The following is a 15,909-nucleotide window of genomic DNA, read 5'->3' on the forward strand; positions in this document are numbered from 1 at the left end:
GGTTGAGGATAAGACCAGTTAGAATTGCATTTAACCTTTTTGTCGTCTTCCAACTGATTTTGTACTAGTTGATTTGTATTAATACTATTCAGAGAGTAACATTAGATGGACCACATAATTTAAAAAACTATACATAAGTGCGATATATACATTAAAATGTAATTTTATAACACAAAATGAAATGGGTTCGCAAATTCGATAGTGGGCTTTCTTGCGTTAATAAATTTGGATAATGGGTTAATGGTTTTTTTTTATGCCACAACATATGAGATGTCTTGATTTATCTATATGAAAAATAAAATGTATAAACTTTTTTACTTCATTGTTATGAACATGATATAGTGTACATTACTCCAACCAACGTTAGTTGTGGCCAAAATTGCTTGCAGCTAAAATATAATATAAAGGTAACAATTTATGGTAAATTAAAATAGACCTACATGCCACTAAACAGCGCTATTACATACAATCTGTATTAAATTAATCCAACTGTAGTGCAGCTTCGTTGATTTTAAATGGGAGCTTGCCGTTTTGTCGAGTCTAGGCGTTATTTTTAGGTGGGCGTGGCTGCGTTAACAGACTGGACTCTCATTGGTTCAGCTCGCGTTCAGTGACGTGTTCGCGACCGTTGAGATGGCTCTGGCAGCACCGAAGTGAGCAAGCGCTAAATTCAAAATTTTCAAACAGCTGAGGATCGCGTGGCGTGTGAGAGAAAGCGGAGAGACTTTTACTCCCTCGCCAGACAAATAAAGAAGAAAAACGTAAAGGATTGTGCTTTAATTTAAGCTTGTTGTAGCATATATTAACATGGACCCATTCACTGAGGTGAGTGTCTTTTGTGACAGCTTATTTGATCGTTAAGATGATTAGGGAGGGTGTTGATTTAAAATAGCTCGCCTCTAACTTAGTCGACCTGCATTTACCTTTATTTAGCGATAAAGGTCTATTTTTTGTCGTTACTTATTATTTTATTAACTAATTAAATTACGTATTCGCCTATAACTTCTTGGTTTGCTGTTTTGTTTACGTTGTAACGTTTGTGTAAAGCTAAGTTAATGCTCGTCTAAGTTACTTGGTCATAATGTAGCATATAATAAACATTAACTTACCTTTACGTTACTTGCTTGCAATATAATTTAAACAAACTGTTGGTAAAATAAAAAAAAGCTTCTTTTTTTTTTGTCAGACTTGCCTCCACATTTTACTTCTATAATGTGTGACTTTAAATCACGTAACATCCTTTACGTCTTGTTGTTTTGCCTAATTTTTTTGTATATTTTCTTCTAAGCCGATGTTAACTGACTGTAAATGTGATACCTATTGTTTTTATTAAACATTTTCGTATTAAAACGCTAAGCAGGCTCTGAACAAGGACTGTGCTTTCAGTCTTTATGATATTTGCATTTAATATCTGTCTGCACTTAAATATCGTGCATTCGAATATACAGTGTTTTTGAATAAGGGAAAAAAAGATTAGCTGTCAGGGCTGTGGCCATAACTTGCGGCTGGTTGAATACAGGAAGCCTGGTTTGACCAATAGGATTCATCTGCTGGGTCACATGACAAAATTCCATGGACATGAAATCCTCACTAACTGAAATTTCCATTCATTCCCTGGGAGACGGCCAACCAACAGCCACACTCCAGGAATGTGTTTGGTCTTGCTCAGTAACTGGGCTGTTAATCATGTGTGTGTGAGATGTTCTGCTAGAATGAGCTGCTGGTTTGGTCACACTTAGAAGATGAGAAGTGCAGATAAATGGGGCTGTGCATGAAAAAAAGGATTTGAAACTTTAGATACTTGAATGTGTTATTTTAGTCTTTAACTCTTGGGTATCGTCATGACTTTTTTGGTCATTAAATGAGTTGTTCATGGCTTTGCACACTTTCATTTTATGTGTCTTAAGAGGTTTATGTCTGTTTGTTTAAATATAAGCACTGTCAAATGGGTAATAGTAATATAGTGAATACATGTCATTTTGCTCCCCCAGAAACTGTTAGAGCGCACACGAGCTCGTAGAGAGAATTTGCAGAGGAAGATGGCTGACAGACCAACGGCGGCCAACCGTCCAATGGCAAAAAGGACAAGGGATCCTCTTGCAGATACAAACAGTGTCATAAGTGAGCCGACCATTGAAAAAGGTTCAGTTTTGTTGAACTTTTTTGTTGCATGCTGTAGATGCACATCAGATGTTTCATTACTTGCGTTTGAAATCCTTAAAACATGTTTTTCTTCTTTTTTTGAACAGCACTTCCCTCCTCCAAGCCGTCCCCCTCAAAGCGTCGTTGTTCAGATGAAAATACTCTCCTTACTGGAGAAGAAAACAAGCAACCGCTGGCCCTAAAATCGACAGCCTCTGAGCCCATGACAGACAAGAAGCCACCCCTGGCACCGAGCACTGTTCGTTCTGTGCCCGCGGAGCATAGGTCTGCTCGTTGTACACCAGAACCAGAGGTGCTGCCCTCTCGACCTCCTCCAGACACTGAAAAGATGGTGGTGTGCCCTCCACAGTCTCCAGCAAAAAGCACAAATACTGCAATGAAGCACACTGCTTTAGATGGAGCCAGAGAGACTCAGAAAGATGTACCAACCAACATGAGATCTCGTCTACAGAGACTGGCTGAACAGAGGCAGTACTGGGACTCGGCGGGTAGGCAACTCTCTCTGACTACCTGAATGCATAGGACCTACTTACAGATTTATACACCATTCACTATATTGAAGTAAAAGTGATAGCCCAGTATATTGGTTCAGGGTGATTGTTTTGGATTTGGCCTTTATGTAGGGATCACATCAGCCAATTGTGCCATTAATAGTGGTTGCAGTTCTTAGTTATCAGCAATGGACGATAGTTCAAGTTTTGTCTAATAATAGAAGGCAAATGCTAATATTATTATTTTAATGTACTGTCGTCTTTCAGAAAATACATATTTATATCATTAAAACAAGTCTTTAAACATTTAATTCCACAAGTTCACACAGATTTCTGCAAATCCATGGGATGGAATGTAATGTCGTTAATTTTTAACATTAGGATAAAATGCAAGTACACATTTATAAGGTTCTTCAGAAGACAAAAATCTAGACAATATGTGATTGTATTGAATAATAATGACTCTCAGGATGATAAATAAGCATCTAACTATTTATTAAAAACAAAATTGTGCTTTCAGGGACGTCAGAAACAGTCCCAGAGAGCGTAGTCATGTCTCCTCTGAAGTCTCAGAAAGTGGATCTCCCTCCTGCTGCTCCAACAAGCTCTGAGTTCTCTGTTGGAAGAAAGGGTAGGCTTGCAAACCTTGCCGCCACAATCAGCACCTGGGAAGATGACCTTGGACACCCGCCCATTCGCCAGGGCAATGCACAAGCACAGGCCTGTGTGCGCCCACCAGTCAGTAAAGTAACGAGTAACAGTGAGCGACTTCAGTCTGCCCGGCCAGCTCCACACAAGTCTGACCAGCAGGTGGGTCAAGTCAACAACAGATCCTACCCTATGCTTTTTATTACATATGGTTTTATTTGGGCTGTCAATTGCTGAATGTTTTTTGTTGGTGAGGGGGGGGGAAAGATTCTTAAGACCTAGCATTTCAGTATATTATGGTGTTTTTACATGAGTAAAAAGTTATAATGCTAATGCGAGATTTTTGTTCTTCTAGCCAACAACAGTTTATTCTCCAGTTAAGTCGGCCAGATTGGTTCCCCCTAGTCCTCAGAAGACCGAGTTGCCCCAGCCCAGACTTGCTCAAGCAGTTCCCTCTCCTGTTTCCAGCCCATTGAAGATTTACTCCTCCACCCAGCCCTCCAGTCCACTTAAATCTTCGACCGCATCTCCCTCTAGTCCCCATAGAGGCTACATCTCTCAGAGCCCCCTGAAGAACCAGGGCCCATCTAAGTTGAATTCTGGAGCAACACTTAATTCAAGCCCTGCAAAACCAATTTTGACACCTAAACCCTCTTCTACTGCTGATGCTGCTGTGGTACCTCAGGGTCGTGAGAGGTTTACCAAGGACACAACACCCTTACAGCACAAAGGCCCAGCTGGAACTCCTGGTCAGTGGGGTTTCTCTTCTGCTCGTTATTGTTGGTGTTTAAAGGGATACTCCACTTTTTTTGGAAATAGGCTCATTTTACAACTCCCCCAGAGTTAAACAGTTGAGTTTTACCGTTTTCAAATCCATTCAGCCGAACTCCGGGTCTGGCGGTACCACTTTTAGCATAGCTTAGCATAGATCATTGAATCGGACAAGACCATTAGCATCTCTCTCAAAAAAATGACCAAAGAGTTTCGATATTTTTCCTGTTTAAAACTTGACTCTTCTGTTGTTACATCATGTACTAAGACCGATGGAAAATGAATAGTTGCGATTTTGTAGGCTGATATGGCTAGGAACTATACTATCATTCCTGCGTAATAATCAAGAAACTTTGTTGCCATACCATGAGTGCAGCAGGCGTAATGATATGACGCAGCGCCTGAAAATAGTCCCCAGCTCAGTAACTTCCAACGTGACCGGGACTAAGTTTGTCTAACCTATTAGACCTATTTCCGTCGGTCTTAGTACACGATGTAACTACAGAAGAGTCAAGTTTTAAATAGGAAAAATAACTAAACTCTTTGGTAATTTTTTTGAGAGAGATGCTAATGGTCTTGTCCGATTCAATGATCTATGCTAAAAGTGGTACCGCCAGACCCGGAGATCGGCTGAATGGATTTGAAAACGGTAAAACTCAACTGTTTAACTCTGGGGGAGTTGTAAAATGAGCCTATTTCCAAAAAAAGTGGAGTATCCCTTTAAACTGAAGTGCATGACTGTGGACTTATGTTTGCTTATGTTGACCTTTAGGTGGCGTCAAGTCATTTTTGGAGCGTTTTGGAGAAAAGTGCCAGGAGCGTAACCAGAACTCTCCCTCCACTTTAGGAAGTCAAGGCCACACACCGATGGCTACTCCCTCTGCCACCTCTAAGTCCAGGCTGCTCCAGGAGAGGCTGGGGGGGGGCGCCCAGGCCACCTCCACCACGGCTGTCCTCGCTCAGAAGCAGAAAATGGTATGTATTAACAATTTTAAGTGCATGTTTGTTGAATTGCATATGAAACATTAGCACTATATCTATTTATTTATTTGTATTAATAGGAACGAGAGGCAGAACTGGCACAAATTCGTAATCGATTTCAAAAAGGCAACATGTTGAGGAGTAAAGAGGATCTCAATGAGGTCAAGAATAACCCTAAAAATGAGGTTTGCTATCATGTTTGCTGCTGCTGCTTGAAGATAGGACAGCATCACACAATCTGAGATTAGTCCATATTGTTGTATAATACATATTGTAAAAAAAAAAAATCTGTTTTAGCTATATGTAATGGTAAAATATGTTTTTACTAATCACAATTTCCTTCTCTATTTAATGTTTATTAATTTATTTATCTGTTTATTTTTACTCAGTATTTTTACCCTGTTCTTGCTATGAAGATATTAATTTAGCTGACATGGCATAAAACCAAATAAATAAATGCTAATATTAAAAGAGCAATATTGAATACAACAGGCTTTTAGCAGAAATTGTAACTATCACTTTGATTTGAACTATTCATTATTTTTCCAGAAACCACTGAGTTTCTGTACTTTATAAACCCAGTACTTTAATTTTAAGCAATGGATAGAAGAACTTAATGTTACCATTTTTTTTTATCCTCAGACAATTGAACTGCCTGTACAGAGTCAGACTTCTGTGCCACTGCGTGATGATGAACCTTCTTCACCAGAGCCTGAAGTATTCAACAGCCCTTCTAAATCTAGTGGAAAAGGTATTTTATCATATAAACATTTATACAATTTAATGCTCTGTTCTTAAAGCATCAGGCCACTGTTCTGTTGACAATTGTTAATTACAGGGTTCCCGCGGGTCCTTAAAAAGTCTTAAAATGTCTTAAATTCTGAACTTTAAATTTAAGGCCTTAAAACGTCTTAAAAACAGCCAGATTTTCATCCGCGGTCTTAAATTTCATTTAGTCAGGTCTTCATTTTTTTTTACCCTCGTTCATTTCCAGAAACGCTGGCCGCAGAAAGTTATTACAAAGTAGCAAAAAAGTATCGAAGTCGCTCGCCAAGAGGCAGTTCTCATATCGCGTCTTTTTCGCGCTCAAGTTCATTCAAATGTAGGCGCGCGGTAAGCGCGCTTATAACTGAAGCGACGCACTCGCTTTTTTCCAGGCGCAGCAACAGGAAAAAAGACATGAAGGATGCGGGTGCACCCAAACACTACGGGTGTTTTTCTCTTCTCCGTAAATAAATCTTGTAACAGAGCTACAGCAAGCGTTTTTCGGCGGTGGAAATCCATTAGCCACTAAAACTTTTTTGTCATTGTGGAGTTGCATAGCAACGACAGACGCCACGGGAAAATCTGACCGAATTTTACCATTAATAATAAAAGATAAGCTAAAGTGTATTGTAAATGTCACTAAATCATTTTTTATAAAAAGAATGAGTCAAACAAATTAAAGTCTGAAATATGTGAGGTTTATCTTTTTATAAAAACCTTTTTTTTGTCAACTTTATTTGAACTTGTACATGTTAGTATATAACATGTTGCAAGACACATAAAATCTGGCTATCATTTTTAATCGTATTATTTTAATGTTTATGTTAGTGCGTATTGATGCTAATTTTATTTGTTATTTGCTGTTTTTCGACATAAAACTTGGTGAATTGATTTCATTGTGTAGTATTAGTACTTTTTGAACAGGATTCTGTGATAACAGTGATAATTTTTGGCACTATAATAATTAAATGAAATGTTCATGCCATTTCATCTCTAGTTATGATCAACTAAAATCAACTAATAATTATGTGTTTTTACAGTAGGCCTATAATATGCAAAGTACAATTTTCTATAAAAAAATTATATCTGATTCTGTTCTTTTCTCTGACGCGTTGTTGGGTCTGGAAGGTTACTAATGTGATTGCTTTATCTGTAAATTAAGTTAATGCTTTTTCAATTACTGAATTCATTGAAATAAAATGAATTCTTTGATTTGTATATTTTTTGGCAATGCGTCGTGTAGGTCTTAAATTTCAATCTTTATGGTCTTAAAATGTCTTAAAAAAGTCTTAAATTTGACTAACTGAAACCTGCAGGAACCCTGTAATTAGCCACACTCCGCCTATGCTGTGTTTTCATCTGGTTGTTGTTAACACTTTAGTGGCCCTCATGTTTATTGAAATGTGAGTAGTTAAACATTCTGTCCTCTTTTAGACATAGAGTGTGCTCTTCCAAGCCCTAAGAAGAAAGTTGAACTCCTAGTAGAGATGCCTACAGTGAAAGAGCAAGAGGAAGTGAGAGAGCAAGAGGAAGTGAAAGGTATGTCTATAAGACAGATGCAGTGTAGGTTATGCTGTGTTTTCTTCGTATTGAGACATTATTTGCTTTAAAGGGATAGTTCACTTTGAAATAAAACTTTGGTATGTTTTAGCTTGCCTCAAGGGCATCCAAGATGTAGGTGTCTTTGTTTCCACAGTAGTTTCAATTTTGATATTTTTAGGTCAAACCGTTCTTGTCTGTCAGTCATATAATGCAGGTCTATGGTCACCACCTCAAAGAGCATGCACAGAGAAGTCCAAATTAAACAATTCCCCATCGTAAGTACACATTGATGGCCTAAGACACGAAACGAGCGGTTTGTGTGAGAAAAAGAACAGTATTTATATATCGTTTATACCTCTTGTACACAACCAAGCGCTTTCCGGCGCTTGCGCAAACTAAGCCAGAACGCGCGCACACGTCACACACCAGGAAGCGCGCGCGCCCTCAGATCACTTGGACGTGGTTGTGTACAAGAGGTAAAACCTATATAAATACTGTTCGTTTTCTCACACAAACCGCTCGTTGCGTGTCTTAGGCCATCAATGTGTACTTACGATGGGGAATTGTTTAATTTGGACTTCTCTGTGCATGCTCTTTGAGGTGGTGACCATAGACCTGCATTATATGACTCACAGACAAGAACGGTTTGACCTAAAAATATCAAAATTGAAACTACTGTGGAAACAGACACCTACATCTTGGATGCCCTTGAGGTAAGCTAAAACATACCAACATTTTATTTCAAAGTGAATTATCCCTTTAACTGTTTAAACTTTTGTTTTCATCACTCTTTAGTGACAAAAGACCAGGCTAATTAAATAATTATTTGCTTTTTTACTTTATTATAATATTATTATTTTTTCTATATTCATGTTGGTACTAAAACGCATGTATGTTCTTGTTCAGCACTTTGAAGATATTCAATCTACATATCTCTATGTATGTATCAGTCAGATTTCAACCAAACAGCTATTGCCAAGTAGATGTTTAATGCTAGAAGTTAAATGCACTTAATATGAAGTTAAAAATAATCATGATATCATATTTTCATGAAGTATTATGTTTTTATATCTATTGTGAATGAATTCTAATTTATATTATATCTCTCATACTTTCATTTTGATATTCACAAAAGAATTTCCCCTGAAATTATGGTGAATAAATATATTGTGAAAATTGTATATTGTATAATTCCCATGACATGTTTTTGATCATGGATGTTCTTGTTGTCGTCATTGCAGAAGAAGAGGAAATGCATGAGATTGAGATGAACGTGGATGGCTCTGTTAACTCTGAGGTGATAAATGGGCTGTTTGATGGAATACTGGAGGAAAGTGAGGACCAAAGTGATGAAGAGGATGAAGATGCTCTGAATATCTCCTCCATGTCACTCCTTGCTCCGCTTGCAGAGACTGTAGCAGCTGTGGTCAGGAGTCCAGAAAGAAAGCCTATGGTGAGCCCTGAGGATGTTACGTTTTAAGTTAAACAGTGATCACACCAAATAATCTGATAACTAGAGTTACATTCCTCAATTTAACTTTTATTTTGGTCCAGACATCGACTCCTGCCAGCTCATTCATTGAAAAGAGTTCCACCCCTGAGAATGTATCCAGACCCAGTAAGTTCCAAAGGACACGCATGCTACGAGCTGGATCATCTGACAGCGTCGATGTCATAGATGAGCAGCAAAACCAGAACCTTCCTTACAGGTACGCATCTGCTCGTCTCTCTTCAAGCAACGTTCAAACTGATTTGTTCAGTATTAGTTGTATAACCAGTTGTTTAATGAGTGGTTGTTTGATTTCAGCATTGATGCCTACAGATCCACAAGGGTCAAGACCGAGTCTGAGAGGCCTCATGTTAAACAGGTGATCGTGAGGAAAGAGGATGTTTCTCAGAGGAAGGAGATGAATGGGAGTCCCAGTCACATCAACATCAAGCAGAAAATGAAGGTCCGTTCAGTAAAGGTTTTTTTTTTTTCATCAATTAAAAACTAAAACGTGCATTTTTTTTAATTTTTTTTTTACCATGTGTTATGTTGCGCATACCATATATTTACAATACTGCCTTTAGCAGATGATTTTATCAAAATCAAGTAGAGGAACATAAGCGATTTGTGTCAGAGCCAGCAATATTTGTAGTATATACAATGGTTGCTTTATTAGAAAACAAGCAATGGCAGAGAATAGAGAATTGCAGATAAGGAAAAAGGATTTGTATATATGGAAGAAAGTATGCAATGTGTATGTGCTGGAACCTGGTAGTTTGACCTTAGATCTGAGGGGAATTTATGATGCCATGTTGTGTTCTCAGATGTTGACCAATGAGATGAACCTGCAGCAGACTGTGATCCATCAGGCTAGTCAGGCTCTCAACTGCTGCACAGATGAAGAACATGGGAAAGGATCTCAGGTGGAGGCTGAGGCTGAAAGATTGCTGCTTATTGCCTGTAAGTGATACTTTCCTTATTGCACTCCACGGGTGAATATCAGAATTATTTTTTAGACTTGTAGTAATCACTTCTTTTGCTTGGCCTCAGCTGAAAGGAGGGCCGCCCTCAAGGCTGAGATGGACAGACTGAAAGCAGAGGGTCCAATGGCCCAGAAGAAAAGCACAAGCAGTGCCCAGGATATGGGTATACCTGCTTCTAAAGGGTCCATCTCACTGCTGGAGCTGCGACTCCCTCTAAAGGCCGACTTTATCTGCTCTTCCGCCAACAAGCCTGGTAGGAAAGTTTCTGTATTTATGTATAGCTACTTTTTGTTTTGCGTCTTCATGCCAAATCAGACACTCACTCATGTCATCTTTTTGATGCAAGATTGTGGAAGCCATTACTTCTTTGTGATGATCCGTGCTGGAGCCGAGAACACGGTGGCAACTCCTCTTGCAAGCACACGCTCTGGTCTAAGTGGCGATGCTTTGACCTTCACCACCAAATTCGCTTTGTAAGTGTCATTTCCTATCAAACCACTCTTGACATCCCTGTCATCTCAGTGTAGTGTTTTTCATGTTACTTTCCGCAATGTGCAGGTCTGATGTCTCTAATGACTTTGAGATTGATATTGAGGTCTACTGTTTTGTAAGTACAGCTTTTTCATGTACTTTCAAGTGAAATGCATGTTTGAATACAAATCATCTTCCTTTATCAGAAAGATTTAGTAAATGTTTGTTTTTCTCTTAGGTTCAGAAACGGGAGCTGAACTCTGACAAAAGGAAAAAGCCCAAGTCAAAGGTAGATCTTAGTTGTACTATATTACAGTGGCTCAGTATACATGGAAGTTTAGTTTGTAAAACTTTAACAACTTACTAAGTTTTAATGAACGCTACTCTAAAGAACAGTGGTCAGCGTGTCCAGATTCTCCTGAGCCATTTCCATGACATGGAAGCATGCTTGTTGGTATGCGGTTTCAAAATCATCACTTGCTGGTGTGCAGGCAGTTGATTTAGATTTTAAACAAACGGTTTTAATATCTAGTCTAGTCTAGTCAGTCTAAACAGTGCACGGTGAAGGGTATTTTTATTAATTCGTTAATGTGTTCGTTAAAAGGCCTCTTTTTTTTTTTTTTTTTTAATTGTACTTTATAGACATGTTTGTGTATAATGAGCTTTTATAAATATTGTTCACTGTATTTTACATTGAAATAAACTTCTCTCCCCAGGCTATCACACCAAAAAGGTTCCTCGCCATCTCTGTAAGTAGCCAATTCACTTAAATTTCAAGACATACTACCTGTCAAAAGTTTGGGGTAGTATGACTAGTAAAACTGGTAAAAAAAAACTCCAGGTAATGGCTGAATGAAAATTCAGCTTTGTCATCACAGAATAAGTTGCATTTTAAAATTGAATTCAAACAGAAAAGTTATTTTAAATTATAATAATTGTTTTCACAATATTACTTTTTTTACTTTCTTTAATCAAATAAATGCAGTCTTTGTCAGCACAAAACTTCAATTTCAAAAACATTACAAAATCAAACCAACCCTGAACTTTTAAATGGTACTGTAAGTGTAAAGTAAATGCCATGAGTATTTATTTGTTTATTTGAATTGGGACAGATACAAAAAACATAGATTATTACATAAAGAACAATCCCATGCCTATATCACAGTGTTTATAGCCATGGCTAATTCGCAACACCTAACTTCATAGTATCCAAATCATTATTCCATATACATTGTGATTTATACAAAGAAACTCAAACATGATGCTCAAAAGAAAAAGAAAACCATGTTTTAAATGCATTGGTCAATAATCAGCAAAAACCGGTAGACTGTTGCAAAACTATCAAAAATCTGTTTTCAAGGCCAAATTCATTCTTTCTCTGGGCAAAAAAAATCCAGTCTTTCATCTTGATTTAAGGCTAATTAAGGGATTTAATCTCTGAAACCTAGACTGCACCAAATCTTTATAAGTTTTCTTTATAAAAATGTTCTCCCTTGGCCAAATAAAAACAATATAAACAATGAAACTATCTATAACTGTTTGTATAAGCCTGCAATTCCTCATCTATCTGTAAACAATCATTTCACCACGTGCACGATTTGTTCTTTGTTCAGCATGTAATATCGCAGTGGCATAACATTTGGTTTTAAATGATTATTTTTCTTTCTTTTTTTTCTGAAACTGTTTGCCTTCTCCATTTATTTATTATAGAAGAGCAACCTCCAAACACCTGGTGAGTATTAATTTCCATTTAAATGTAGTTCAATTCAACTAACTTTTTAACGGTTGTTATTATTAAATTGTTTATTTTGTGTATTTATTTTCAGTTATGGCTAGCCCTGGTGGTCCAAATGCAGTGCGCACCAGTAGCTTTGTACTCGTTGGATCACACAAGCTAACTCTGGCCTCCATTGGGAAAAACAAATTTCCGTTGGAGAAGGTACTTTCCTCCCTTTGCGTCCTTTTTGATATCAACTCTTGCACAAATGAAATACTAACACCACCACCACCTGGCGAAACACTAGATGTAATGCTTGCTGGCGTCAGAGAGGGAGAGGTTCAAGCACAGCGCTAGTGTCCACACACCAGCCTAATACAGTTAACACTACTCTTGTTATTCTTGCATAGCGCTGCCTTTTGCATTTGCCAGACTCTTTCACATGCAGTCATTTCTCTCTTTTAGATCAAATATGAAAGGAGTGAAAGAGAGCTGCTCAGTGACATGTTTCACAACAAGGTTGCTATATTTGCTGTGTTTAGTAACACGGGTTGTTATGTGTCTGAGAATTTAGCTAACAAGGCTTGGTGTCTTTTTGGTAATACTCATTGTCACTTTAAGCTGCTTGTTTTCCTGTGTGCACATCCATGTCTTTGTATTTGTGTGTGTGCTAGTTCTGTTTTCTTTATTCCTTCAGGCAAATGTATAGCCTCTAATGTATCTTTCTCTCTCTTGCTTTAAATGATGCTTCTGTTGGATATGTTTGTGCTCCAGTTCTTAATGTCCTATCTCGCTACAGGTACCTTTCCTTTGTCCTTTGGAGGGGCATGTTTACCTGAAAATGCATTGTGAGGTTGGCTCACGGATAGAGGAAAGGGGCTTCCTGGTGAGTCTTTATTCTGAAAGTCCAAAGAATGATAAAAACACAGTTCTCCTTCCATTAAATATCCAGTCATTGCTGGATAAACTAGATCAGTAGATAACCAGGACCCAGTTGTCCAAAAGTAATTGGCTATTGGATTGGATCAAATCTTGAAAATGTGTTAAAATAATTAAATAAAAAAATAAATATTTTGAGATCAGATTAGATAAAAAAATCAAATCCATCAAGATTTTCAAGGATTTTCCTGATCCTTGCAGAAAGTGTAATAACTTTAAAACTGGTCAAAAATATGTATGTACATTTTATAAATTTTTATTTTTTTGTATTTATTAATATATTTTAATTAGGAGATGGAAGAAATTCATTTGAATGCTTTTGCGTTCTCTTGTAAATGTTTTGCGTTCCCCTAGGAGACTTTCTTTTGAAAACTTTTGAGTTCTTTGCGAATTAATGCAGTTTCTTGGTGAAAAAAAAAAACGTTTACGAGAGAACACAAAAGCATTAAAATATATCTCATTTTATTCCCCCCATCACCATGTCCCTTCAGTGACTCTGTAGGGGTCTGATTGTTTAAAGGAAATTGAAAATGGAAGGGGGTGTTTGTTTGTTTTAGTTTTCTTTCTTTCTCAAATAAAACACTTAAAGTTGACCCCACATTGAGTCTTCTACTATAGTAGGCTAGCAGCCTACATTGTGAAATATAACCCCATTTGGAGCACTAGTAATCCAGATATGGTCATCTGAAAAGGTGTGTATCTGGATCAGGGTGATCCAATCCCATTTTGCTTTGGAAAAATTGGCGCTTAAGTGAGATGGATTACCTAATCTTGGATAGCAAAACAGTTCTTGTTTATACTGGGATGGTTTTGTGTGATTTGTTAGTGAGGTTGTCTTTTATTTGCAGACTATGTTTGAGGATGTCAGTGGATTTGGAGCCTGGCACAGGAGGTGGTGTGTCCTTTCAGGATACTGCATCTCTTATTGGACCTACCCTGATGATGAAAAACGGAAGGTAGGCCTACTATGTGGTTGTTGTTTTTTTTATGCTCTTTTACATAGCATTAAAATGAACACGTTCTTCCTCTTGCAGAATCCAATTGGTCGTATTAACCTTACCAACTGTACCAGTCGTAAAGTGGAGCCGGCAAACAGAGAGTTCTGTGCCCGGCCCAATACCTTTGAGCTCATCACTGTGAGACCACAGAGGGAAGATGACAGAGAGACCCTGGTCAGCCAGTGCAAGGACACACTGTGTGTTACAAAGTAAGACCCAATTAACAAATGTGAATTCATCTGCTTTGATGAAGATCAAGTCCTAAATCAAAACATGACTTTGTAATATGCAGGAACTGGCTGAGCGCTGACACTAAGGATGAGAGGAATCTGTGGATGCAGAAGCTCAACCAGATCTTGGTGGACCTGCGCATGTGGCAGCCAGATTCATGCTACAAACCCATGTGAGCCTGCTCTCATCTGACACCAAGGCCCAGACATATCCTCGTCTGACTTTCACATTGACTGCGTACATGTCTGATTTGGAAGTGCAATATGGCATTACAGTTACAGTGCGTTTACAGATACATTTTACAAGTTCTTCATTATAAATTTGACAAAAGTCAAATGTATATGCGTAAAAAAAAATCAATAAAGCCATAAATGAAAAGACTTTTCGATATTAAAGAACAAAATACTTTGCCTTACAAGGGTTTTCAGGTATGTTCTAGATATTTGTGTAAATTAGCATGGCTTTCTTAAATACTAATGAAAGTTTGTTTGCTTTGTTAAATTGTTGATTTTATGTGTATTTAAATGTGTTTTGCATGACTGCTGTCTGCTGAGATACCTGCTGTATTCTTCAAGACCAGCACGGCAGGATGCAATTTCCTAAATTTTTTAGTGAACCATACACTTAATGTCATTATTTTGTGGTGACACATTTGATTCCTATTCTAAGTTGAACTTCAGAAACCCATGATATTTTGTAAGCAAGGTATATATATGCTGTCATAGGGATGACTTGAATTTCTTGCTCGTCCGTCATGGGAATCAGACTTTTAATAACTAAAGGGTTTGGTTGGATTATGGAGTTATAAACATTTATATTTATATATTTTTGTTTACTTTAAAGTACAGAGTGGAGAGCACACTTGGATAACCAAAGGGAATGGTTTTTTTTTTTTTTTCCTCTTTTTTGGACATTTATGGGCAATGTGGTTCAAACACAGCAGACAGTTCAAAACACAACTAGATCTTTGCGTCATAACAGCTCTTTGTCTAAGTTTCTGCAATAACACTATGATGAGGGATATGAGCCTTCATAAGAATACAAATACAGACTGTATCTGTCAGATATTTTCCTTTTTTATTGAAAAGGAAAATGCCCCAAGACATGTTTTTTTCCATTGCTAGATTACTTTGCAATATGTGTGAGCTAAAATATATGTATCATGCACATCCCCTATTTTCTGAACTCTACACCATATGTATATTTTTGTGTTTGCTTTACTTTTATATGAATATTTTATAACTTTTTAAATTGTTATACCTGGCTCTAGATTTATTAACTTGTATCCATACGTGTTTGTTGAATAAGTGACATTTACAAAAGGTTTTTTTTTATTATTGGCACCACATATAAAATACCAAAATGCAGCCATTATCACTGTAGTAACCCCAAGGCACTTTAGTGTAATGACTTAAATTGGCTGTTTTGTGTGTTATGTATCTTAAACACTCCAAATGTGTATTCCATGTATCACACAGAGCTGCAGTTTAAATAAAACAAGCTTTTGACAACATTCATGCCATCTGTTTCTTACAGTTTTTTTTTGTGTGTGTGTGTGTTTTAGTTTTTTTGTCACTATTGTTGAAGTATAAAGATATTTAATTGTAATAGACATGCATGTTTTATACCTTGCAAGTCAATCTTGATGCTGATTTTTCCATCTTATGTTGGCTTTTCGCTGTCATCTCAATGTATTTTGTTAGATTAGAAATGTTTAGAA

General features: G+C 37.4%; 1 protein-coding gene across 6 annotated transcripts; it reads left to right on the forward strand.

Annotated features, from left to right (window-relative positions):
- Positions 1 to 601: 601 nt before the first annotated feature.
- anln (anillin, actin binding protein) lies at positions 602 to 15,702 on the forward strand. 6 transcript variants are annotated; one of them, XM_084423267.1, is made up of 26 exons: positions 645 to 825; positions 1,992 to 2,142; positions 2,250 to 2,651; positions 3,175 to 3,464; positions 3,658 to 4,051; positions 4,846 to 5,048; positions 5,135 to 5,239; positions 5,697 to 5,805; positions 7,254 to 7,358; positions 8,603 to 8,814; positions 8,916 to 9,070; positions 9,169 to 9,313; positions 9,675 to 9,810; positions 9,901 to 10,086; positions 10,180 to 10,306; positions 10,392 to 10,440; positions 10,543 to 10,593; positions 10,696 to 10,758; positions 11,021 to 11,053; positions 12,015 to 12,036; positions 12,131 to 12,243; positions 12,487 to 12,540; positions 12,821 to 12,907; positions 13,809 to 13,916; positions 13,995 to 14,167; positions 14,251 to 15,702. In XM_084423267.1, the coding sequence occupies exons 1-26, from the start codon at positions 808 to 810 to the stop codon at positions 14,363 to 14,365; spliced, it is 3,606 nt and encodes a 1,201-aa protein (XP_084279393.1). In that variant the 5' UTR covers positions 645 to 807; the 3' UTR covers positions 14,366 to 15,702. The 6 variants fall into 6 exon arrangements, with proteins under 6 accessions (XP_084279396.1, XP_084279393.1, XP_084279395.1 ...); XM_084423268.1 differs by having other exon boundaries at positions 679 to 825; positions 1,992 to 2,121; XM_084423270.1 differs by lacking the exon at positions 10,696 to 10,758 and having other exon boundaries at positions 602 to 825.
- The last annotated feature ends 207 nt before the right edge of the window (positions 15,703 to 15,909 follow it).

Source organism: Rutilus rutilus (assembly GCF_951802725.1).
Source record: "Rutilus rutilus genome assembly, chromosome: 11".
Lineage (NCBI taxonomy): Eukaryota > Metazoa > Chordata > Actinopteri > Cypriniformes > Leuciscidae > Rutilus > Rutilus rutilus.